Source organism: Salvelinus namaycush, chromosome 41, assembly GCF_016432855.1.
Source record: "Salvelinus namaycush isolate Seneca chromosome 41, SaNama_1.0, whole genome shotgun sequence".
Taxonomy (NCBI): Eukaryota; Metazoa; Chordata; class Actinopteri; order Salmoniformes; family Salmonidae; genus Salvelinus; species Salvelinus namaycush.
In genome coordinates this window covers 16,542,468-16,569,477 of record NC_052347.1, presented here as the reverse complement: position 1 = coordinate 16,569,477, position 27,010 = coordinate 16,542,468, and the positions used below count along the sequence as shown (strand labels likewise).

The 27,010-nt window shown below is 44.4% G+C and overlaps 1 protein-coding gene across 2 annotated transcripts in view; it reads left to right on the top strand.

Moving 5' to 3' along the window:
• LOC120034036 (protein shisa-6-like) overlaps window positions 1-23,375 on the top strand; it is a 70,198-nt gene extending 46,823 nt beyond the window's left edge. For both annotated transcript variants that reach the window (XM_038980429.1, XM_038980428.1), the window contains 2 exons: window positions 12,716-12,883; window positions 22,747-23,375. In XM_038980429.1, the coding sequence (XP_038836357.1) occupies window positions 12,716-12,883; window positions 22,747-23,375 (797 nt within the window). The remainder of the gene's footprint in view (window positions 1-12,715; window positions 12,884-22,746) is intronic.
• Window positions 23,376-27,010: the final 3,635 nt, after the last annotated feature.

Sequence of the window (27,010 nt, the reverse complement as noted above, 5' to 3'; positions counted from 1 at the left end):
TCCTCTCTGATCCTGTCAAACTCTCCTCTGCTGCGATGCACAGCCGTCCACCCACATCAGTCTCTTTCATGCACTCCGCCCTCCTTCTCATCATTTCTCTAGCCTCTCTCTCTCTCTCTCTCCTATCCCTCATCTCCCTCATTTCCTCTTGTCCCTTTTCTCATCTCAGCTTCTCTGATTGAACCTTTCACATTTCAGAATAAAAGTGTTCTCATGATACGCTCTCCCATATCATGAAAGCTAATAGTTTTTACCCCCCTCCCTCGACTCACCCTCAACCTGGCAGGACCTGTCTTTTCCTGTTTCCCTTGGAAATATTGTCTGTCCATCAACATCTCGGCTTCAACATGTATACATTTAGATAAGCCTCAACCTGAGCACCTCACCTCTCTTCCCTGACCTCCATCACATGTTCAATGTCTTCTAATACTTCACTTGCTTCTTGACGTACCACCTTCTCTGATGTTATGCTCGTTAGATTTTAGACTAATGCAGTCCTACTACGAAAACAAAAAGGACAATGTTCCAATGACAATGTTCTATGTGGATGGAATCAGTCCGTATCCTACCAGTCTGCTGTGAAAGCCCCTAAAAACATTATTGCATTTATCTATGTTCGATCAATATCTCCCAGTGCCATCTATCAATGTTTCTCCCTCGAATATAATCCACCACTGGTTCAATCACTTCCATCTCCATCTCATCAATACCATATTTTGAGATACAGATTCTCCCTTTCTGTCTCTCTGCCTCCCCATTGGTAAGGAGATCAAGTGATTTATAAGAACTGTTATGAGGAGAGGAGTGGTTAGATATTTGAACAGTTACCAGGCCTGTGTTTCTCAGAGCTACTCCGCTGTTATTTAATTAGTTGTCACTCCTCAACACAGCATCAGAGAAGGGGTTACTGGGTAGAACACTGGACACCCAAACAAACACTCCTCCACCAAACAAGTCAATTAATTAATGAGCCGCCTCTACGAGCCGACAGTAGCAGATAGTGATCACCTTGATGTATGCACACTAAGTGCCTCTTGATGCCAAGTTTCTGTGGTTGTACATTTAGAAAGCATGGGGATAGAAGGGTGACACAACCCTCACCATGGGATGTGGAATGCCAGACGAGCTGCGGCGCATTGTGCCACCACCCGCTACGGTAGCATGGGGGACAGGCATATGGCGTCAATTATTTCCCTAGTATGCTAATTAAAGGGAGACCCACCACTTTCCAAAGAAGCCTCTCCAATCCTGCCAGTGTGCAGGATCTGTAATTAATATGGGCATAACTGCGCTGGAGTGCAGATTGCAGACACTGTTTATCTGAGATACTTAGAAGTGCGCTCATCATTATGGGCGAAGGCACATGAAAAGGCGACTAATCAACGTGGTCCATATTTTCTCGGGCGGCGCTCAAGTGTGGCCTTCTCTCCATCACTCGAAGTCTGGGGCTGCAGCTCTGGCTCTCACCCTATCAGAGGACAGCTCACCATTAATCACGAGTGTCTTAATAAACGCTAGCAGACGAATGTCATCCAGTGCAACACGTCACACGTAGCGCCTCACTGCGTTCAACGACTATTAATTAGCGTCATCATCGTCCCCAAATGTTTGCGGGCTGTGAGCGATCATTTCATTAGCGAACTTTAGATGGGAGATACGAGGTAAATATTTTGAAGACGGGATAACAAGATGAACAGCAAACAATTCATGCAGATACTTGGCCACGATAAACAAGTTTAAGTCTGTAGGACTAGTATCTATCACAGTCATTATGTAAATAGATACAATCACCTCGTCTACTCATCTTGTGGATTGATTGTTGCAGGATTGGTTACTCGCAGGAGGGCTGGGTAAGAAATTTGGTTGGGTAGGAAAAGAGGCCAGCCATCATCTGAAAGGCTGGGATAAAAAAAAGTGAGATGAAGCAACTGATAAACAAAGGAATACTGAGCCAAGTCATCTTTCACTCCCTGAAAAAGTTGTAAAATAACACGAAGCTTCCTGCTGATAGTTTCTATAAGTAATTGTCAAACGGTTGGGCATTGATGGCATATCACTATCCTTTATCGTGGAGTGTCAAGGTGAGTGAAGACTATTTTTACTAAGGGGGCTAAAACTTTCACATTGCTCTTAAAGTGCAGTTTAAAAGCTATCCTGTCCAGGGCTCAGTGTCAGATGTGATTCCCTCCAGTCCAGGGCTCAGTGTTAGATGTGATTCCCTCCAGTCCAGGGCTCAGTGTTAGATGTGATTCCCTCCAGTCCAGGGCTCAGTGTCAGATGTGATTCCCTCCAGTCCAGTGATCAGCGTTAGATGTGATTCCCTCCAGTCCAGTGCTCAGTGTCAGATGTGATTCCCTCCAGTCCAGGGCTCAGTGTTAGATGTGATTCCCTCCAGTCCAGGGCTCAGCGTTAGATGTGATTCCCTCCAGTCCAGGGATCAGTGTCAGATGTGATTCCCTCCAGTCCAGGGATCAGTGTCAGATGTGATTCCCTCCAGTCCAGTGCTCAGTGTTAGATGTGATTCCCTCCAGTCCAGGGCTCAGTGTTAGATGTGATTCCCATAGTCCAGGGCTCGGTGTTAGATGTGATTCCCTCCAGTCCAGGGCTCAGTGTTAGATGTGATTCCCTCCAGTCCAGGGCTCGGTGTCAGATGTGATTCCCTCCAGTCCAGTGCTCAGTGTTAGATGTGATTCCCTCCAGTCCAGGGCTCAGTGTTAGATGTGATTCCCTCCAGTCCAGGGCTCAGTGTTAGATGTGATTCCCTCCAGTCCAGGGCTCAGTGTTAGATGTGATTCCCTCCTGTCCAGGGCTCAGTGTTAGATGTGATTCCTTCCAGTCCAGGGCTCGGTGTTAGATGTGATTCCCTCCAGTCCAGGGCTCGGTGTTAGATGTGATTCCCTCCAGTCCAGGGCTCAGTGTCAGATGTGATTCCCTCCAGTCCAGTGATCAGTGTTAGATGTGATTCCCTCCAGTCCAGTGATCAGTGTTAGATGTGATTCCCTCCAGTCCAGTGATCAGTGTTAGATGTGATTCCCTCCAGTCCAGGGCTCAGTGTTAGATGTGATTCCCTCCAGTCCAGGGCTCAGTGTCAGATGTGATTCCCTCCAGTCCAGGGCTCAGTGTTAGATGGGATTTCCTGTACATGAGTCACAAGGTCAGGCTGAAGGGGAGAGGAAGGCTTTAGCCTCCAGTTGACTGGAAGCAGTATGCCACCAGAGCATGATTCACCTCAGCCTAAGACAGTCAGGAGGCGATAGGGAAGGCGATACAGAATCGATTGAAATGGATCAAAGACCCTCATTCCCGGGGGCCCATAATGGGACGGCGTCATGTGAAACGCTAGACCAGCACTCTCAACCCACTGTCATTGGCCTCTCTGAGGGAAGGGAGGATTGACAGAGAGATTCAGAGCCTCACACAGTCAGAAACACACTGATCTGTCATTGTAATAGATGGACCTCACAGCACAAAGCTGCAGTAGAGGTGCTCAGAGATCTCAATACTCACACTCAAGGTTGTTGACCGGTCTACCTTAGCTACACAACTGACGTTATCTCTTCAAAACGTGGGTGAAAACAAATTAGCAGAGCTAAATGAAAGCAAATTTAACTGAAACGTGTAAATGTTTACACTTTGCATTCCATACCTTTGTGATTAAATGCCAGTGTGCAGTCAACCCAAGCTCATAATTGCAAAGTCATTTCAGTTGTTATTTTTCCACCTTGTTGTGTCTTCACAAAGCCTGGCATTTCTCCTTCATTAAAATGTTTTCTCACCTCCCCCATTAACAATTGCCTTATGCTGAAAATACAAATATAATTGCGGGAAAACATAGAAAGTAATTATTCAAACAAAAAAATAAAGGGAAATGAAAAGGGAAATTAATTGATCATTTGTATTCGGTGGGATTTTTGCATGTCTTTCATGAAAAACCGACTCCTTTTATTTTTAATCAGCGTCACTGAAAATTAAATGAATTTGGTTGTTGAGCATTCTTGATTGTGGCGTATTCAATGAATATGAGAGCTCTTTAGTATAGACATCTGTTAGTAATAGAAAAGGCCATAGAAAGGGTGTGCAAAAGGCTGATATTAGTCTGTGATCCTCAAATCTTATCTAGGGAAGGTTATGGGAGAAATGTTCCTGTATGCCAAACATTTGATCGGTTCTGGATTACCACTTAATACGTAGAGCTCAATGGAAAATTCTGTGTCTTTGAGCTTCATGCATTTCTTTTCAGAATTAGAAAATAACCTTTCCATTAGAACTGATCCAATCCCATCAATTCATATCATATGACTCTGTTGTTTAGCCATTATAATTGCAGTTTTTTAAATGTTTTTTTTTTTTTTTTTTTTTTACACATCCAATCTATAGAGTGCTGTTTTTGCAAGTGGATACTGTATGCTTCTCTCCTATGACTCCTACATGATTCCAGGTGTTGCTGTTCTATTCAACTTGGATCCTTCAAGAAGATGATAAGATGCTAAGGCAGGGATAAAGGCAGCTTTGAATGATGTTACTTCTTTCGAATTGAAGGAGACATCAGATAAATCTGTGCTTATCCTTGCTAGCAACTCACGAGATCAACAAACTTCAGGCCACCAGAGGAGGTTTGGTAAAGTTGCAACATGTTTTTGGTTTATGTCATGTAACTGTTGGTTTTTATGCCTCTCCCAATATGGTTGTTACTTTTTTACACTATGCAATTGTTGTATCACTGGGATCTCTTTGCAGTATGTGATGCAGAAAACTAACAGACGTTGTGATGGCATTGGCAGATGAGCTGGATGAAAAATGTCCTGACCCCCTAAAGATTTGTCAATGTAGGGCAGATACAGTTATAGACCAGCATTAGTTCAAGCTCATGTGGCTCAGTGTTTCTTAAAGCAACAGTGATGTATCCAGACATGCCTTGCAACCTGTTCAAAGTGTATCCAGACATGCCTTGCAACCTGTTCAAAGTGTATCCAGACATGCCTTGCAACCTGTTCAAAGTGTATCCAGACATGCCTTGCAACCTGTTCAAAGTGTATCCAGACATGCCTTGCAACCTGTTCAAAGTGTATCCAGACATGCCTTGCAACCTGTTCACAATCTTTCATTGTGCCTCATGACGTGTGACACATGAAGTGAGGTTTACTCTCACAATACTGTTTTGTCTTCTCTTCCGAGCTTTTTTGTTGTTTTGTCTGTAGAGTGACTAATATTCTTTCTTTGAAGCACAGGGATTCAGTTAGTCATCTTGAACTTAACAATTAGAAGTCCTGGATTTCTTCTGAATGTGTGAAGAGCTGGGATATTCACTTATTCAGAATTGTAGCAACAACTACACTGCTGTACACTGAAACAAAGCAGCACCTGCAAACCATAATCACACCCCAAAAACATCCTGCAAGCGTTGTGCACAATAGAACCTCTGGTCACAGCGCATATCAATACAAAGCCCACATCCATGCAGAACCTGTCTGTGTTGATGGTAGGTTCTTGCAGTGCATCTGCCCCAGCAGGCTCCTGTCCCTCCCTCTACCACCGCAGGGTGTAAGGGGGAGAGATGAGGTGAGGTGAGCCTCAGCCCCAGCCAGCCACCCTGCAGGGCCCACATGACACTTTACACACTGCCAGGGTAATGACACGGCGTGGGCTCTCATCGTTACAGGCAGTCCATCAGGTTTCACTGACAGGGGCAGAGTGAGGCTTTCAAAATGGATCTGGGTAACAGTGGGATCCCTTCTGTCTTGTCCAGCCGCTGGAACCTGGAAGGGTTTCACTCAGTGGTGCCCAAAATGCCTGCATTATGTTCAACCAAGCATGTTTGACATGTTGAGGTGATGTTAAACCATTAGATATGTAGTATGTATGTAGTTCCTATGTAATAAAGTTTGTTCATTATAATAACCAGAGATATCGGTTTGAGGGTTATGACAAAGTACAATGTGGACTCATAATGGGTAAAATGCGAACAATTGTTGGTATCAAGTAAAGCATTGACCTGTCACGTCTGGATGAAGACTTTCACACAACAAAGCCATTCCAAATGAGCTCTATTACAGTAGATAGACTACACCTGAAGTGCAGATGTGTATTACTCCAACAATACTGTTTTATGGCATTCATTATTTCAAATTCTCACAAAGCCCCTCCACTGACAGGCTCCAGAGCATAGAAATAAGAATGAATAGAACGGGCTTTCCCATTCAAGCCAATGATGGCATTATAGGGTGGGCATGGCGGTCTTTGCGAGTGTAGCCAGGAGTTTACCAGTAAAATTGCCAGATTTAGAGGTACCAAGCCTGTTCTATTCATTCTTATTTTTATGATCCAGAGCCCTGCAGGCAGTACAGCTGTTCGTCCAAACATTCCTGTATGTCACGCCCTGACCTTAGAGATCCTTTTTATGTCTCTATTTTGGTTTGGTGAGGGCGTGAGTTGGGGTGGGTATTCTATGTTCTATGTTGTGTATTTCTTTGTGTTTGGCCGGGTGTGGTTCTCAATCAGAGGCAGCTGTCTATCGTTGTCTCTGCTTGAGAACCATACTTAGGTATCCCTTTTTTTCCACCTCTCTTGGTGGGAAGTTGACTTTTGTTTAGGGCACATAGCCTTTAGCTTCACGGTTTGTTTTTGTAGTGTTTGTTGTTTTGTTCGGTGTCTTTTTCCAAATAAAGATAAAATGTACGCTCAGCACGCTGCACCTTGGTCCTCATCTTTCAACGGCTGTGACAGAACTTCCCACCACCAACGGACCAAGCAGCGTGGTTAAAAGGAGGAATGGACATGGGAGGACATCCTGAACGGCAAAGGGATCCTGGACATGGGAGGAGATCCTGGCCGGAAGGGATCGCCTTCCATGGGAACAAGTGGAAGCATTAAGGAAGGCGGAGGCAGCGACGAAAGCAGAGCGGCAGCGTTACGAGGGAACACGGCTGGCAAGGAAGCTCGAGAGGCAGCCCCCAAATTTTTTGGGGGGGTGGCACACAGGGAGTGTGGCTGAGTCAGGGTGGAGACCTGAGCCAACTCCCCGTGCTTACCGTGGTGAGCGTCGTACTGGTCAGGCACCGTGTTATGCGGTGGAGAGCACGGTGTCTCCAGTGCGCGTTTATAGCCCGGTGCGCTACATTCCAGCTCCCCGCATCTGCCGGGCTAGGGTGAGCATCCAGCCAGGAAGGGTTGTGCCAGCCCTGCTCTCCCGACCTCCAGTGCGTCTCCTCGGCCCAGGATATCCTGCGCCGGCTCTGCGCACTGTGTCTCCGGTGCGTCTGCACAGCCCAGTGCGTCCTGTGCCTGCGCCCTGCATCTACAGGGTGAAAGTAACCATCCAGCCAGGACGGGTTGTGCAGGCTCCCTAGCTCGAGACCTCCAGTGCGCCTCCACGGCCCAGTGTATCTGGTGCCTCTGCCTAGGACAGGGCCTCCTGTATGTCTCTCCAGCCTGGTGAGCCCTGTGGCAGCTCATACGTCTCCTCCCTCCAGTGATGATCCATGACACGAAGCCTCCAGTGATGATCCATGGCAGGAAGCCTCCAGTGATGATCCATGGCAAGAAGCCTCCAGTGATGCTCCATGGCAAGAAGCCTCCAGTGATGATCCATGGCACGAAGCCTCCAGTGATGATCCATGGCACGAAGCCTCCAGTGATGATCCATGGCACGAAGCCTCCAGTGATGATCCATGGCACGAAGCCTCCAGTGATGATCCATGGCACGAAGCCTCCAGTGATGATCCATGGCACGAAGCCTCCAGTGATGATCCATGGCACGAAGCCTCCAGTGAGGAGTCATGGCACGAAACCTCCAACGAAGGCCTCCAGTCCGGAGCCTCCAGCGACGTTCCCCAGTCCGGAGCCTCCAGCGACGTACTCCAGTCCGGGGCCCCCAGCGTCGTTCTCCAGTCCGGGGCCCCCAGCGAGGGTGCCCAGTCCGGAGCCTCCAGCGAGGGTGCCCAGTCCAGGACCCGCAGCGAGGGTGCCCAGTCCGGGGCCCGCAGCGAGGGTCCCCGCACCAGAGGTGCCACCAAAGTGGGGTGATCCAGTGGTGGAGCGGGGTCTGCGTCCCGCACCTGAGCCGCCACTGCGGATAGATGCCTACCCAGACCCTCCCCTATAGGTTTAGGTTTTGCGGCCGGAGTCCGCACATTTGGGGGGGGGTACTGTCACGCCCTGACCTTAGAGATCCTTTTTATGTCTATTTTGGTTTGGTCAGGGCGTGAGTTGAGGTGGGTATTCTATGTTGTGTATTTCTTTGTGTTTGGCCGGGAGTGGTTCTCAATCAGAGGCAGCTGTCTATCGTTGTCTCTGCTTGAGAACCATACTTAGGTAGCCCTTTTTTCCACCTGTCTTGGTGGGAAGTTGACTTTTGTTTAGGGCACATAGCCTTTAGCTTCACGGTTTGTTTTTGTAGTGTTTGTTGTTTTGTTCGGCGTATTTTTCCAAATAAAGATAAAATGTACGCTTACGACGCTGCACCTTGGTCCTCATCTTTCAACGGCCGTGACACTGTACCTGTTTCTGGACACGTTACAGACTGGAATGAAATGACTGGACACCTCTGAATTTCTGAGAGTCGTGTGACTTATCTACTGTACATCTGATTCATGAGTTGATGCATTTACATAGTGGTGGGTGGATATGGGAGTCCTGGGGCATGACATCTTCCCACTTCCTTACACACAACAGACAGGATGTGGGTGTTCTTCAGCAAACAACATCATCTGCGGTTGTTCACATTTGCTTAACTTTTTAAGACATGCAACTGTAGGAGGTCCACTCTGAAGATAATCAATGGTGATGCAATACAAAATGGATGCACATACTGTATAAGAAAAACGGAATGTTACCAACGTTTATGAAAAGCCAAAGGAAAGCCAATACAACATGAAGGCAGATATAGGAGCAGTCACTCCAATCAGTTTTTGAACAACCTTTAGAAACCTGAAGTATTCCAACACGTTTTTTGGGGACGGCCTGATTGTTAGACAGTTTGTAGATAGCAGGGAACCTCTTCTTTTCAGTGTAAAACTTTTTCCTTGGCAAGCTCAAAGCAGGTTAGTTTAGCTCAGCCATCTGAAGATCGTGTAATTGGTCCCTTGATCAAACAGGGTGATTGAACAGGGCAATACAGCTATAGTGTGAAGGGACATTGGGCACAAATCTTGTTTTATGTTCGTAAAGGATATTGGGATTTGGAATACCGGTACATTGCCATTTAATTGGATGATTTTGTCTATTGGTTGTTGTTCTACTCCGTTGTATTGTTTCTAAAAAGCTATTCCTTTAGAACTGTGGAAAAATCCAGTTTAACAAGGTACTTTACCCTACTGTGCTGATTGCTTTGACATAAATCTCTCCAACAGGAAGCACTTTTCCCTGCAAAATGTATGTTATGCGCAGTTCCAGCTACTTATCCGAAACCAGAAGATGAAATGAAGGCTTGTGTTGCCACACATCTTTTTTGTAACTGTCACAACTCTCCATTAGCAACGGAAAGAAAGCAACTGTTGTTCTAACGCCACGGAGATGCTCTCCTGTCACTTCACGTTAAACATTCTAAAGAGTTCACATTTTATTTGAGTTTCTTTTGTGTTTAGGGTTCTAATGGGATGATCAATGAATTTGTTGAAATGCAAATAAGGTACAGTGTCCTGCATCTGCTGCTGTAGTAGAAGAGAAGCTGTGAACAACATTGACCAAATAGACCTCATCGAATAAAGGGAACATATTCACTCCCTCACATGACATGAAGTCCCACAGATGTCAGGAAGTTGACGATTCTGATGAAATCTGTCTTCCCTCGTTCTTCGTTGCGCAAAAGGGAATAGCACAAAATGCCTGCCTTAAAATGTGAAAACTGTGTAGTAGAGTAAAGATGCACAAAATCCCATAGATCATCAGTCAGATATCAAAGCACACCACTGCTATCTCTGGACAGATCTCATACTGTAACTGCTGTCCTCACTGACAGAAGGAGAGGACCAAAACGCAGAGTGGTTAGTGTTCATTATTTACTGAAAGTCAACAAAACACAAAACAACCAACAAACGTGACAAAACCGAAACAGTCCTGTGTGGCACAAACACTGACACAGGAACAAACACCCACAAAACACACGTGAAACCCAGGCTGCCTAAGTATGATTCTCAATCAGGGACAACGATTGACAGCTGCCTCTGATTGAGAATCATACCCGGCTGAACACAAACATCCCAACATAGAAAATCACACATAGACAAACCCACCCAACTCACGCCCTGACCAACTAAATAAATACAAGACAAAAGAAAACAGGTCAGGAACGTGACACATACTTTGAATTTAGTAACGCAAAGACAATTTACTAAAATGTCTGTCAATGGGACATAGGTTTATGTGATCATTCACAGTGGAGTCCAGTCAGCCTGCATTAAAAGAGTCAATGATCACAAAAATGAGGGAAAAGTTGATAATATTGTCATGTATTAACAGCCATTTATTTGACATGAAATGCACATAATGTGAATCTATGGTAATGTTTCATTTGATTTCCAAACCTAACCTTTTCATTGTTTTCCCAATAGGCAACCACCAACATGATTATCAACATAGTCACCTGGATCTTACCCAGGCCCACACACCTAAAATTGGTAAGGATATTTAAGGTTTGCATGTTCACATAAGTACAGTATATATAATATGACTGTGGTTGGTTGCTAATATTTCACTCTTTCCAATGAGTAATAAAAATGTTTAGATAGTAACTAACCGTCTATAGAGATATATGGTAGATGGAAAGTACATTATGGATACTAACCATGCCCTTTTAAGTGTGAGATTATACTGCCACACAACACACAGTGGCTCTTGGGTATGCTACAAAGATGTTTTCATTTACCCCAATAAAGTTGAGGGAGGATTAGGTCATATTGATTTCCTGAATGCATGGTTTTATCAGCTCCAGTACAACACATGAACTTTGACTAAATTCAAAATAAGTCAAAATATACTTTTTTTTTTAATTCAAGCGAGGACAAAACAATTTTTCTTGACGGGAAATGAATAGCTTGGATAGCAAATGAAACGGGGTCTTGTGGAAAATGAATTATAATGGCATCTGTATGGCTTAAGTTATTGAAAAACTTCAATTACTTAAATTGTGCCTTATCTATTTTCCTAAATGAGATTTTCTATGAAAAGAAAGGTGCTTTTTAGCATGAAATTATTGAGTGGTCACAGCTCTAACACTGCAGTGAAACACCATGAGTTCAGAGAGAAAAGCTATTTGTGTATTGTTGCTAGATGCCTAGCCATCTATCCTACATAATTGTCTGAGAACAAGAGGACTGCACTGAAACTCTACACCATGCTACACTGTCTGTTTCAACATCAGTGGAGCTGTGGACTCCAACCTCATGGCAGGATAGTTTTTGTATGTTTTGAGGCCAATATTTTCAAATTCAAAGGGACTTTTGAAAGTACTCATAAGTAGATAGATCTCTCCAACACAGACAACAAAGGATAGTTTTCAAGGTGGATCAAACCAGAGCTGATTATAAATAATTACTATTGAGAATGGCCACAATACATAGGAATCTGATTACTTTATTTGACTAGTACGATCATTATAAATAGCATAGACTTTCAACAACTAATTTGAAACAGAAAATGTCAGACACATTGGTTTGGTTATTAATACATACTATGAATAATGTTTGTTATTGTACTGATTCATTTTCTCTTACTTGGATTTGTTATGTAGCCCACAGACAAATGAGACATGGTAAGTAATACGCATATACACCTGCTGTACATGTGTATTCCCTTTCTCTTTTATGTACTGTATATGTCGACCTCTTGTTGTGACAGTGACGTCTTGTATATTGCTGGGGTCAAGGCGGGGGGTCACTCTTCCTTTTTGTTCAGACTGAATGAACCAGAGTTGACACACCAAACTCTCACTTACCTTCTCACTCTGCTCTGCTCTCTTTCTCTCTCTCTCTCCAGTATCTCTCTTTGTTGGGTTATCTGCCACACACTGTTTGCAATGGTAGAGTCTCATTAAGATCTGTGGTAACGCTTCAGAACCGGACCTTTGTTACACAAAATACACATTCTACTCCCTTCCATCTTTTCTTGCTCACACTCACACTCTCTTTCACTCTGTCTCTCTCTCTCTCACGGAATGCCTCACTTCTGTTCCACATGGTCCTTGGTGTTGTGGGTCCCTGTCCTCTCTATCACAGTAGTCACCCAATCCTATTCTTAATTCTTAAACCTGCCACTGCTGACCAGCACCTCAGAGGACTGGCAACGCCCCACCCCACCCTACTGCTGCTAACGCTCCAGCTGCCTGGCCATGACCACTTGTCCCACATAACCATGGCCACAGCAGCCAGGCAGGCAGCATAGCTACCCGCAATGGCGCCACGCATACTAGTGACAGCCAGCGTGGCGAGTGTACTTGCAGTCGCAACCAATCCCAGCACACCAGAATTGCACTCTGAAATAACGTTTTTTTTTAAACCACAACAAATCATGTTAAATCCAGGTTAGAAGAGTCGAACATAACAGTCCCCACTTCATCTATCCTCACCCACATACCCCCACTACACCCACACACCCTCCTCACACCCACACTCTGTATCCCCCTGTCTCCTCCAGTGAAGACGCGCCCCTCTCTGTGGCATCCTCCAGACTGTCTGATTGTAGCCTGATTGCACTGCGTCAATCTCTCCTGTCTCCCCTGCAGACAAGCCCCAGCGCATGAACAACATCCTAACCTCGCAGACAGAGCCGTACGACCTGGACATGTCCTTCTCACGCTCCTTCCAGAACCTCACCCACCTGCCTCCCAACTACGAGCTGGCGGCAATGAGCAAAGCTGACTTAAGTAAATACTCCTCTCTCCACAAATTAAGTAGGTGGTCTTTCATTACATACACCATCATGTTTGCTTGATCTCCTGCCTGGACCCCGCCAGTCCACAGGGGGGAGAAAAGGTTGATCTTAACACATTGTGTTGAAGTCCACATTGCATTCAAGAACTGTGATGCAATAGTAACCCTGTATGGATGCCTATTACAGGGATGCAAACATAAGTCATTGGGGTTATGAGCTGAATCCATAGGAAGACATAACTGTGTGTGAGATGGGTTTCTTGAAATGCACAAGCACATGTTAAAGTCACTGGATTCAGCCCCATTGTCCCCATCTACCGACCCATTGACTGACATCTAATTGTCGTGTAATTTGGCTCCATCTGTGGCCCAAGTCATGTAGCTAATGTCTGGTAATGACATATTAACAGCCATTTCTCCATACCCACATGAGTCTAGACGCCAACAAGATGGGACTAATGTCTCTGAGATGAGATCTGGGTCAGCCCGATTATTATCATTATACTTCCTCTGCATGATGGCTTGACTTTCACCATTCTCCATATCCCCTATGACAGCTGCATGATCTACAGTATGCTCCTCCTCTAGTATCCTGTGGTTGGTTGCGTTGCATGTGTCATGCAAAAGCATTAGTTCCTTTCTGCTCGAATGTTCAATAGCACTATTAAAATAAGTAGGGTGTGGTGTTCTAGTGCAGGCTTGTATGTTATGCTCAGTGTGGACACAGAGAATCAATGTGATGAAACCTTTGATGTGGACAACATTGATAACATCTGAATTGTCTATACTCAGCAATGCGTTGTACTGCTTCTTCATGTAGTACTGCTCAATAGAAACATTACCCACTGGGCACACACTGGCTGAATCAACATTGATTCCTCCTCAATTCAATGTAATTACGTTGAACCAATGTGGAATAGACGTTGAATTGATGTCTGTGCCCAGTGGGTAGATAGAAGACCATAAAATAATCCAAGGATTTCATAACCTTGATGAAAAAATTAATAATCTCATACATGTTATGCACCAATTTAAACTCCCTTCATAGTATGTTAGATCGTAGACTGTGTCTCTCCCTTATCAAACAAAAGGGGTCTTCTCTTAATGTCATAGGGCATTGTAAACACACTGACATCACAGAGATGAATCAAATTAAACAAAAAACTGTTTGAGCTGGGACCCATAAACCCTAAAGTATTTGTCAGAAAAGGGAATATTTCAGTTCTCTACCTACCTACAGTACAGTGACAGCTCTTCTGAGAGGAGAGGTCCCTCATACCTCTGATAGATGCTGTGGCTTTGTGCAAGGAGAGAGGCTTTGGAAAAACGCCAAAAACGTATATAATGAGTTGCTTTTTTAATGAAACCATCTGGAGAGATGACAACAAATCAAATTAATATGGTTCATTTGTGATTCTAAATGTACATACTGTAGTCTGTGTGGGATTCCTCCTCTTCCTCCTCCTCCTCCTCCTTCGTTCTCCCCTGTCCGTCAGACAGGACTGGAGGGAGCCGGGGATGGAGATGGAGGACACTACTCTAACATAACCTGCTCAGACCCTCCAAGGAGCTAGCGGGTGGAGGGAAGGGAGGAGGCAGCAGGAATCTTATTTGGCTCGGTCTTCTCCTTCCCTCTGTAATCAACTTAAAAGGCATTAGAACACTCGTCAGAACAACAGAGTCCCTTTAATCCCCATGCCAAGCAAAAAGCTAAATGATATTATTGTGGGCCCCTTTCTCTTACCACGCCTTATCTTAATCCCCTCTAAAGATCCCTTTATAATTGATGTTTCACAAGTTTTTTACAAGTGTATGTGCATTATGTGATTACTGCTCCGTCTGGGCCGGATGATGGCGTATTGGGATCAATAGCTACCACAGATGAATATACTCAACATATTGAATTTAATCTGGGAGAGTGGAGACTTTAGTTTAATTAAGGGTAAGGAAAGGGAAAGGGGATACCTAGTCAGTTAGCCACAGCTAGCAGGTTTGTGGTTTCACCTCACCTTTGAGACCCCATGCCCTCTCAAAATCAAATGCAAGTTAAAGTGCAACGTCTTATTCGAAGCAGCAAAGAAATGAATCCAGCATATATTTCTTTAACATAAAAGTAAAAAGGAAGGAAATACATTTGTTCTTTGTAACATCATGAGCATGGACACAAAACACACAAGGTTGACCTGCCTACGGATTGCCTAGTTTAGTGAGCTGTCAGACTCCATGCTCGCCATGATAAGAGTTACAAAGTTGCATCTTTCATACTAATAATGTGGCCTAATGCCCTATGTGAATTATTTACGAAAGGCCTAACATTTTTAACAGCAGTTAAAATGTCAAATTTAAATTGATTTTGAAATGTCAAAACTAAAGCATCTGAGGAGAGTTGGTGGAAATGTCTGAGTACAACATGAAATCAACCCCTATTTCAACATGGCATAGTATTTTCAATGCAATGATGTCAATTCTAATGATTTGATCTATAGGCTTAGGATAAACTGAACCCTAATCCTTATAACTCTTGGCAACGAAGAGGAACTTAAATGAAGCTAAGGGACATGTCCTGTCTACTGTGGGCAAGCTATAGCCTCTGGGTCAGTGTTGTTGACATTTCTTACCATAATGTCACACCTAAAGGAACCCCTGGAGAAAAATACAAAACGCTATTGCCAGAAGCCTAACCCAGGTCTTCTTCATTAGTGATGCATGGCTGGGGAAAATAAATCCCTTATGGAGAGAAATAAAGGTGATATTCTCTATTAAGGGCTTACTTGGTACATCTATCTCAGCATGCCCATCTAGTTTTATTTATATATTTTTTTATTTTATTTTACCTTTATTTAACCAGGTAGGCTAGTTGAGAACAAGTTCTCATTTACAACTGCGACCTGGCCAAGATAGAGCATAGCAGTGTGAACAGACAACAACACAGAGATACACATGGAGTAAACAATAAACAAGTCAATAACAGGCAGGTAGGCAATAAATAGGCCATAGGAGCGAATAATTACAATTTAGCAGATTAACACGAGTGATAAATCATCAGATGATCATGTGCAAGTAGAGATACTGGTGTGCAAAAGAGCAGAAAAGTAAATAAATAAAAACAGTATGGGGATGAGGTAGGTAAATTGGGTGGGCTATTTACAGATGGACTATGTACAGCTGCAGCGATCGGTTAGCTGCTCAGATAGCAGATGTTGTCACGTTCCTGACCTTATTTTCCTTGTTTTGTATTTATTTAGTATGGTCAGGGCGTGAGTTGGGGTGGGTTGTCTATGTGTGTTTTCTATGTTGGGATTTTGTGTTCGGCCTGGTATGATTCTCAATCAGAGGCAGCTGTCAATCGTTGTCCCTGATTGAGAATCATACTTAGGCAGCTGGGGTTTCACATTTGGTTTGTGGGTGTTTGTTCCTGTGTTAGTGTTTCACCACACAGGACTGTTACGATATGTTCGTTTGTTGTTTTGTATCGTGTATTGTTTTCGTGTACATTAAATATCATGGAAACTTACCACTCTGCACATTGGTCCTCCGATCCTTCTCGCCTTTCCTCGTCCGATGAGGAGGACGACTTAGACTGCCGTTACAGAAACACCCACCACCAAAGGACCAAGCAGAGTGGGAAAGGACAGCAGCAGCAGCGGAAAAAAGACACAGGACTCATGGACTTGGGAGGAGATTCTGGACGGAAAGGGACCCTGGGCTCAGCCAGGGGAATATCGCCGTCCCAAGGCAGAGTTGGAGGCAGCGAAGGCAGAGAGGCGCTGGTATGAGGAGGCAGCGCGGCGACGCGGTTGGAAGCCCGAGAGTCAGACCCAGAAATTTCTTGGGGGGGGCACACGCGGAGTGTGGCTAAGCCGGGTAAGAGACCTGAGCCAACTCCCCGTGCTTACCGTGGAGTGAGAGGGCGTCGTACTGGTCAGGCACCGGGTCATGCGGTGGAGCGCACGGTGTCCCCAGTACACGTGCTTAGCCCAGTGCGGGCTATTCCACCTCGCCGCACTGGCCGGGCTAGGTTGGGCATCGAGCCGGGTGCCATGAAGCCGGCCCAACGCATCTGGTCTCCAGTGCGTCTCCTCGGGCCGGCGTACATGGCACCAGCCTTACAAATGGTGTCCCCGGTTCGCCAGCATAGCCCAGTGCGGGCTATTCCACCTCGCCGCACTGGCAGGGCTACGGGGAACATTCAACCGGGTAAGGTTGGGCAGGCTCGGTGCTCAAGAGCTGTTGTACTCCTTCACGGTCCGGTATATCCGGTGCCACCTCCACGTACCAGGCCTCCGGTGGCAGCCCCCCGCACCAGGCTGTCTCTTCGGGTTCTCTCTACAGTTGCTCCCACCTGTCCAGCGCTGTCAGAGCCTTCCTCTTCTCCAGCGCAGCCAGAGTCTCTCATCTGCCCAGAGCTGTCTGAGCTGTCTGCCTGCCCAGCGCTGTCTGAGCTGCCTGCCTGCCCAGCGCTGTCTGAGCTGCCTGCCTGCCCAGCGCAGTCTGAGCTGCCTGCCTGCCCAGCACAGTCTGAGCTGCCTGCCTGCCCAGCGCTGTCTGAGCTGCCTGCCTGCCCAGCGTCTTCTGAGCCGCCCGTCTGTCCCGAGCCGTCAGAGCCGCCCGTCTGTCCCGAGCCAGTAGAGCCGTCCGTCAGTCAGGAGCCGCTAGAGCCGTCCGTCAGTCAGGAGCCGCTAGAGCCGTCCGTCAGCCAGGAGCTGCCAGAGCCGCCAGCCAGCCAGGAGCGGCCAGAGCCGCCAGCCAGCCAGGAGCGGCCAGAGCCGCCAGCCAGCCAGGAGCTGCCAGAGCTGCCAGCCAGGATCCGCCAGAGCCTGCAAAATCCCCCAAAAAATCCAAACTTGCCTTTCACTCTGGAGCTGCCGGAGGCGTCCTTCACTCCAGCGCTGCCGGAGTCTCCCGCCTGTCCGGCGCTGCCGGAATTCTCCGTTCATTCGGGACCCATGGCTAGGGTCCCTAGGCCAAGGTCGGCGGCGAGGATTGCCGCTCATAAGAGGCCACGGGGGCGATTAAGGAGGCGGACAAAAACATTGTTGAAGTGGGGTCCACGTCCCGCGCCAGAGCCGCCACCGCGGACAGACGCCCACCCAGACCCTCCCCTAGAGTTTTAGGTGGTGCGCCCGGAGTTCGCACCTTGAGGGGGGGGGGGGGGTTCTGTCACGTTCCTGACCTTATTTTTCTTGTTTTGTATTTATTTAGTATGGTCAGGGCGTGATTTGGGGTGGGTTGTCTATGTGTGTTTTCTATGTTGGGATTTTGTGTTCGGCCTGGTATGATTCTCAATCAGAGGCAGCTGTCAATCGTTGTCCCTGATTGAGAATCATACTTAGGCAGCTGGGGTTTCACGTTTGGTTTGTGGGTGTTTGTTCCTGTGTTAGTGTTTCGCCACACAGGACTGTTACGGTATGTTCGTTTGTTGTTTTGTATCGTGTATTGTTTTCGTGTACATTAAATATCATGGAAACTTACCACTCTGCACATTGGTCCTCCGATCCTTCTCGCCTCTCCTCGTCCGATGAGGAGGACGACTTAGACTGCCGTTACAGATGTTTAAAGTTGGTGAGGGAAATAAAAGTCTCCAACTTCAGCGATTTTTGCAATTCGTTCCAGTCACAGGCAGCAGAGAACTGGAAGGAAAGGCGGCCAAATGAGGTGTTGGCTTTGGGGATGATCAGTGAGATATACCTGCTGGAGCGCGTGCTACGGGTGGGTGTTGTTATCGTGACCAGTGAACTGAGATAAGGCGGAGCTTTACCTAGCATGGACTTATAGATGACCTGGAGCTAATGGGTCTGGCGACGAATATGTAGTGAGGGCCAGCCGACTAGAGCATACAGGTCACAGTGGTGGGTGGTATAAGGTGTTTTAGTAACAAAACGGATGGCACTATGATAAACTGCATCTAGTTTGCTGAGTAGAGTATTGGAAGCTATTTTGTAGATGACATCGCCGAAGTCGAGGATCGGTAAGATAGTCAGTTTTACAAGGGTAAGTTTGGCGGCGTGAGTGAAGGAGGCTTTGTTGCGAAATAGAAAGCCGATTCTAGATTTGATTTTGGATTGGAGATGTTTAATATGAGTCTGGAAGGAGAGTTTACAGTCTAGCCAGACACCTAGGTATTTATAGATGTCCACATATTCTAGGTCAGAACCGTCCAGGGTGGTGATGCTAGACGGGCGGGCGGGTGCAGGCAGCGAACGGTTGAAAAGCATGCATTTGGTTTTACTAGCGTTTAAGAGCAGTTGGAGGCCACGGAAGGAGTGTTGTATGGCATCGAAGCTCGTTTGGAGGTTAGATAGCACAGTGTCCAAGGAAGGGTCAGAAGTATACAGAATGGTGTCGTCTGCGTAGAGGTGGATTAGGGAATCGCCCGCATCAAGAGCAACATCATTGATATATACAGAGAAAAGAGTCGGCCCGAGAATTGAGCCCTGTGGTACCCCCATAGAGACTGCCAGAGGACCAGACAACATGCCCTCCGATTTGACACACTGAACTCTGTCTGCAAAGTAGTTGGTGAACCAGGCAAGGCAGTCATCAGAAAAACCGAGGCTACTGAGTCTGCTGATAAGAATATGGTGATTGACAGAGTCGAAAGCCTTGGCCAGGTCGATGAAGACGGCTGCACAGTACTGTCTTTTATCGATGGCGGTTATGATATCATTTAGTACCTTGAGCGTGGCTGAGGTGCACCCGTGACCGGCTCGGAAACCGGATTGCACAGCGGAGAAGGTACGGTGGGATTCGAGATGGTCAGTGATCTGTTTATTAACTTGGCTTTCGAAGACCTTAGATAGGCAGGGCAGGATGGATATAGGTCTGTAACAGTTTGGGCCCAGGGTGTCTCCCCCTTTGAAGAGGGGGATGACCGCGGCAGCTTTCCAATCCTTGGGGATCTCAGACGATATGAAAGAGAGGTTGAACAGGCTGGTAATAGGGGTTGCGACAATGGCGGCGGATAGTTTCAGAAATAGAGGGTCCAGATTGTCAAGCCCAGCTGATTTGTATGGGTCCAGGTTTTGCAGCTCTTTCAGAACATCTGCTGTCTGGATTTGGGTAAAGGAGAAGCTGGGGACGCTTGGGCGAGTAGCTGCGGGGGGGGGGGGGGGGGGGAGATGTTGGCCGAGGTTGGAGTAGCCAGGAGAAAGGCATGGCCAGCCGTTGAGAAATGCTTGTTGAAGTTTTCGATTATCATGGATTTATCGGTGGTGACCGTGTTACCTAGCCTCAGTGCAGTGGGCAGCTGGGAGGAGGTGCTCCCAGGTTGACGGGAGCATAATGTTGACGGGAGAATAATAACAAAACCAGTTGATATTGCCAATCATTTTGCAGATTTTTTTACAAAGAAAATGTATTTACTGAGCAACAATGTAAACATACATTTTTCCAAACAAGCTATTGTCCAATGGATTGATGATCATATTATGAGCAACAAGATCTGCTCTTTTAGTCTGCAAACGGTGTCAGTGGAGGAGGTGTTAAACCTATTGAAGTCATTACCTGATGGTAAATCTACAGGTTATGGTCTTATGGACAATTTTTTTGCTTCGCTGTGCTGCTCCCCAGATTGCAGTTCCACTGAGATACATATTTAATTGGTCACTGGAAAAGGGGATGTTTGCAAATGTATGGAACATGCGAAACTGTGTCTTATTCCGAAAGACTGCAAAGAACCCATTATTCCTGTCAATAGTCGACCAATTAGTCTACTCCCTACACTCAGTAAGATATTGAAGGGTATTGTGAGTAGACAAATATGGGAGTACATGGAAAAGAATGATCTGATTACAGCCAATCAGCATGCTTATCGCAAAAACCATTCCACTACCACTGCATTGGTTGACATGACTGACCAATGGCTCAATGCTATGGATAATGGCAAGTTTGTGGGTGTACTATTTTTAGATTTCAGTGCAGCATTTGATTTAGTGGATCATGAAATAATTTTGACAAAATTAATGCATTATGGTTTTAAGGAGGTAGCATTGAATTGGGTACAGTCATATCTAACTGACAGGAAACAGTCCACCTATATCAATGGTTCATTTTCTTCCCCTCATGTGTTAAACTGTGGAATACCGCAGGGCAGCTGCCTTGGGCCACTTCTCTATTTAATATATACCAACGACCTTCCCTATGCCTTAGCTGAAACTCAAGCTACTATATTTGCAGATGATACTACAATTTATGCAGCAAGACAATCGGTTCAACAGGTACAGCAAGCTTTACAAGGAGATTTGGAGAATATTAGGGAGTGGGTTTGCCAAAACAAACTTGTTTTAAACACCAAGAAAACCAAAGTTATGTTGGTCTGTTCCACTAGGAAAAGGCCAAAACAGCATGGGATACAATTAAGTATGGAAGGAGTACAAATTGAAGAAGTGGCAGAAACCAAACTATTGGGAGTGCAGCTAGACAACTGCTTATCATAGTCGTCACAAATAACTAATCTATGTAAAAAAAAAAAAATATTAAAACAGCATGCATAATCAGAAGGATAGCTAAATATTTACCAGGAAAAATTCTTCAGCAAATAACACAAGCATTAATTGAGAGTCAGGTGAACTACTGTTCTGTGGTCTGGGGAAATGCATCATCAAGTGAAGTTAGGAGGCTGCAGAATGCACAGAACAAAGCAGCAAGGATTGTTTTAAGGTGGAGATATGGTTCTTCTGTTGCAGTCATACGCAATGTTCTTGGTTGGTCATCAATCGATAAGATAATTGAAAGGAACATGCTTATTTTATTTCATAATATACATAATTTAAAACGGCCAAGTTCTATTCACAAAGGTATTCAGTTGGTAAGAGACAGACATTCCGTAAATACTAGGAATAGATTGTCCACTATCTATGCGTTGTCAAGACAGAAAAGAGAAATAGGCAAAATAACATTTCGATTTAGAGCAATAAAGAAATGGAATAAATTAACTGAGCTAACCAGAAACCTTTCAATATATAAATTAAACATTATTTTAAAACGATTTAAATATAATACATAGAAATGTTGTGGGACTATAGTAGATGAATAATCAATATTTTTTTAAAGTGAGTATTTATTGGGTCATTATGTTAGTATATTATGTATGTTTGTAATAGTGTGTTATATGTGGAAATGTGTTCGTATTATACATTTTATTTTAATGTTTAAGGACTCTTGGAAGATTAGTCCAAATGGGGACTAAAAGAGATCCAAATCAAATCAAATCTATCCATGCGTGGCATCTATCTAAGGAGGAGGGTTTAAATATCCATACCAAAACAAAATCCTTATCATCCAAATCTTAGTCAAGCACAGTCTTGTCCTGACATTTTTAGACCACCTCTGTGTGTTCTTGAGGCCTTGGGAAATTAGCTTCCGCTGAGGTATCTAACCCCCAGAGATGACAGTTAGTCACAGTAGTTTCAGGGTGCAATCAATCTGATGTTTCCAGGCCCAGCCGGTCTAAAAGCCTGTTTAAAAGTCATTTGAGAGGAGCCCGCCGCTTTCCTCATGCAGATGTAATGACTTTAACATCAGGAGAGTGTTGGCACTCGCTGTAGAGCCCCTCTGCTTTTGGCAGAGTCAAACCACTGGCTACCCTGCAGTGCAACACTCGCATCACTGACAGTTTGATTGTTTTGCCTCGCGGCAGGCGTATAGTCCTTTCCACACCAGAACAGGAGTGGAATTATTGTGATGCGAGAGAGCCCCTGCCTTCTCCCATGAAAGCAGAAGGACAGAAAATGCAATCATAATCAAAGGGGAATTGTAGGAGTTGTCACAGTAGAACTGCTGAGCTGATCCAGTCAGGAGGAGGTATAGAATCATTCTTTATATAGAGTGTAATGTTTCTCCTGTCCTTCTCCCTCTCTCCTCCCCTCACTCCTTTCCCACTCAGGTGATAAGGACATAGATGAGTACTACATGCGGAAGCGACACCAAGACTTGGCAGGTCGGCAGATTCTGCAGCCGCCCCACATGGTGAAGCTGAACACAGAGCCCCACCAGCAGCACCGTCAGCGGCCTCACCGTGTCCAGAGGGCCATGTCCCAGGACCATGTGCTGTCCCCAGAGAGGACCCCACGTCATGGCTACGGCCTCTCGGCCTACAACATGGGCATCTCTTCCTACGGCAGCCGCATTCTCTCAGAAGAGCAGCTGCTCTCCGCAGACCGCCTCCAGTCCCAGGACCCCCTGCTCTCGCCGGACAAGATGCTGTCACTGCGGCGCTCCAACTTCCGGGAGAAGGCCATGTCGCGGGCCATGTCCCATGTAGACATCAACTTTGTGCCCACCACACCTGTCATGGACCGCAGTGAGCGCTACGCTAAGATGCAAAAGATGCACTCCCATCCCACTACCATCAACGACTCATACAACACACTCACCGTCAACCACCCGACCACCAACAAGAGGCAGCAGTTTGCCTCACGACGGACACACACGGTGGACCATCTACAGTACATCCCAGGCCACCAGCACAACAACCAGTACCGCACGGCCAGTAAGAACGAGGTAACTGTTTAACGAGAGGGTGGCTGGCCAAGGATTCCTGTGTCAACAGACTGTCAACAGATGAAAACAGCAGATACTTCCAGAGGTGTGCAACCTCACCATAGGTCTTCTTTTCAAAGTAGCCAACAACTAACCCTTCTTGCTTTCAGCTCAAGCTCTCTGTTTCATTCAGATTTGGATTATCACAACTAGAATCAACAACCACAAAGACATCTGTACTTTCTCTATAGGGCAACATAAGGGCTTTGCACGTTGACACATAAGGAATGCTTTATGTGAGGTTATTCGTAAGACGACAATATTTTTTAAAAAGGGGAATTGGAAAGGAACTGGATCAACTTTATAAATATATACATATATTTACTATTTGTATTTTCAGTCCTTGTTATAGCTTTAGAGATTCTTATTGAACTTAACTGGTGTTAGAACTTCAAGAGGTGCCTCTCAATTGTTCCCATTTCAATGATGAAGTGGATTTGTGGGTTAAAAAGCACAATTAATGGGTTTTTTCTCTGTTGATTATTCTTGTTTTTTGGTAACGGCCAGCACATATCAGCTTATTAGTGGATATAGTGGCAATTTCCGTTGCATAAATGATTGTAAATAGGCTATATTAGCAGAAGTATACACTAAATGAGAAGAGCTGGCCAAGTGGAATTGTTGAGTTTCTACCCAAGAGTCTACAGTCTTTTCACAATTAAAGATCACAATTTCAGATTAGTCCAACCCCTCAACAAATACTTGATACTAACAAACATGTACAATAATGTGTGTGCGTATGTGTGTATATTTTTGTAACTGTGCTTGTAGGATGATTGTGTATGGCTAGGGTTGAATCAACCTCATGCCCCTGTTAATTGGCAGCTTTAGACTGTAGGCACACTACTCCACAGGTGACCATGTAAACTAATGCTTCTTTCAATAGCTTCATTTTCTGCACTCATTCCCTCGCTATATAATCCAAGTGGATGACATCCATTTTGTTTTGAGTTGGGAAAAGCTGCTTTCATTTTGATATGCAGTATTGTTGTATATTTGACTCCATCAGAGTTGAAGAATAGTAGTTGTTGTTATGTGTTTACAATTGTTACATTGTTGCAGGTGTGTTGACGTACCTGAAACAATCAACAAAGAGGACATCAATATAATCACTAGCTAAGCAAGGATTAAAACTGTGATTTTTATGTCCAGATGTTTTCATTAAAGCAATGCCTTATTGTGTGGAAGCCCATACTCATGTTCTTAATGTACAATCACGCTTGTGTTTTTATGTCTTGTGTCTAACGTGTTGATCCGTAACCAGCTTTGTATGTCATTTTTTATCATGGATGATTTACCAGCACTATAGAAGCAAAGGACAGAATCAGTTTCGGTGATATACCTCAGAATCTATAGGACACAAATTTTATAAGGATGAAATTCTTAAATTAACAAAATGTTCTTTGAAAAGAAGCAAAGGAAGTGATTATTTTAAGCAAAAAACATAAGAAACTAGAATTGAAAAAATATTTCACATGATAAAAAAAAAATGTCTTCCACATTATCGAATTCATCCAGACTTCCTTGTGGACTCCCGCTGTGTCCTCTTATACTTACAGAGTAACAGACACATCAAGTACATGATTTGTCGTTGTTTTTACTTTTCAACTATCTCTTCAGTTAACAAGAAAGTCCAAATATTATCGTAAAATCCTGGGTCATGAAAATGGGTATATAGACATTTACTGTAGAGATGTTGTTATATAAATTTGCTGGTCATTGACAATTTCAAACATTGTCACTGGTGTGCTACCTTAAATGTTAGGAGCTTGCATAATATTGTTACAACTTGTGCAGTGTGTCCATATTTAAGACTTAATTTTGCTTAGAATTTGTCATTACAACAGAGGCTAACATTGCAATTTTTCTTAGCAAATTATATGCGTATATCATTATATGACTAGCTATATTATACTGTATGTTCACATGCAATGTAGACACAGTAGAAATTGATGCACTTGAAATATTAAGAGCAATTATTACACTAGTTTCAAGCCCCTGTATCAGCTAAGATACTGAGAGGATAGCAACTAAAATGTCATTTCTTTTGAGGTTCAAGTTAAGGCCAGAGTACCAAAAAAAACATGATAGTTCAGTATGGAGTTTCATAGTCCTTGTCAAGCTCCAATGATAGTTTTATAGCCATTTTTTGTTGTTGTAGCTATGTCAGAGCAACAAAAAAATTGAGCAACGAAAAAATGACATTTGATGGCCCTGACTCTGACATGGTGGAGCTGCAACACTGTGTTGTACTGATGTTACACCACCGGAATCTTACAGACATGTCTCTAAGCAACCATCTGTCTGGCTCAAATACATCCACCCCATTGCAGAGCTCCGGTTTAACTTTCCAGTCAGTCAATGATATTGCCCACAAGAAGCTTTTGCCACACACATGAGGCTAGAGCTCAGTTTTGGCAGTTGGTTCTGAGACTAACGTGCTGCTAAGTTGTTGCGTCCCAAGATCTGTCTGCTGTAAAAGCACTGTTTACTTTTGTTGCAAATATTCCTTGCCATTTATTAAGCTTGTATTTTTATGTGTCAATGTGGTATGAATGAAAATTCCTTTGTGTCTTTGTTGCACAAACAATGGAGGACTAATTTAAAAAGCTTCAAAGCAAGCAGTATATGACTGTTCCTGTGCAAATGTTTTTGTTTACAAATGAATTATTAAAGCACATCCCATGTGTATTGTACAAAACAATAATCAGTTTAGTAAATATGGAGTCTGGGGGATTTTTTTCACATTCATTTAAACAATATTCACGAATTAGAGTGAATTGGTAATATTGGTATTATGTTTTTTCATGGCTGAGGTATAAACATATAACTAACTGTTTGTAAAGAATGACAGAGAACCATAACCCACATCTACTGTATATATGGAATTATACAACTTGTTTGACAGTCTAATAAATGTATAAACCTAAACATTTCAACATCAAATGTGCATATACCCCATAGTATAATATAATACTATGGACCTCCAGGTTAAGTTACAAATCGTTGTTATCCTGTCACCTATATTAACTAGACTAAATGCTACTCTGAGATTTCTGCAAGAAGTTGCCCAAATTGCAACCTCACCCACAAGGTCTTACACGCCACACATTTGGAATACACATGAAACAAGATAAAGAAACAACATCTTTATCCAATGCAGTGCATTGATGACAAGACATGCTATAGTATATCCCTTTGTCTTTGTCATTAAATAAAGCTTCCAGTCAATTTGCCGTTTGCTCTTCCACTGCCGCAGTTTGCATAATTCTATTGGTAGGTAAAGTTGTTAACTACACATTAATGATTAAAATCAATAGGGGAGCATTATCAACTCTTTTTCCCCTCCTCTTCCCCTGAGAGTTTGAATCTACTGTATTGTACTATCAGAGGTCATTGACCTAATGGCACTCACAGTAACAACAGAACACATTATGACTGCCATTACTCTGATGACACACATATTAATACCCACTGTTTCCAGAACAGCCAGTGCAATTTCAAAGCCTCTTTAAATTCATAGAGTCAGAAGAAAACATTTCGTCGCAACATGAAAACAAAAGCCTTGTGGTTACAATTGTGTACAGATAAATGGGAAACAGCTATGG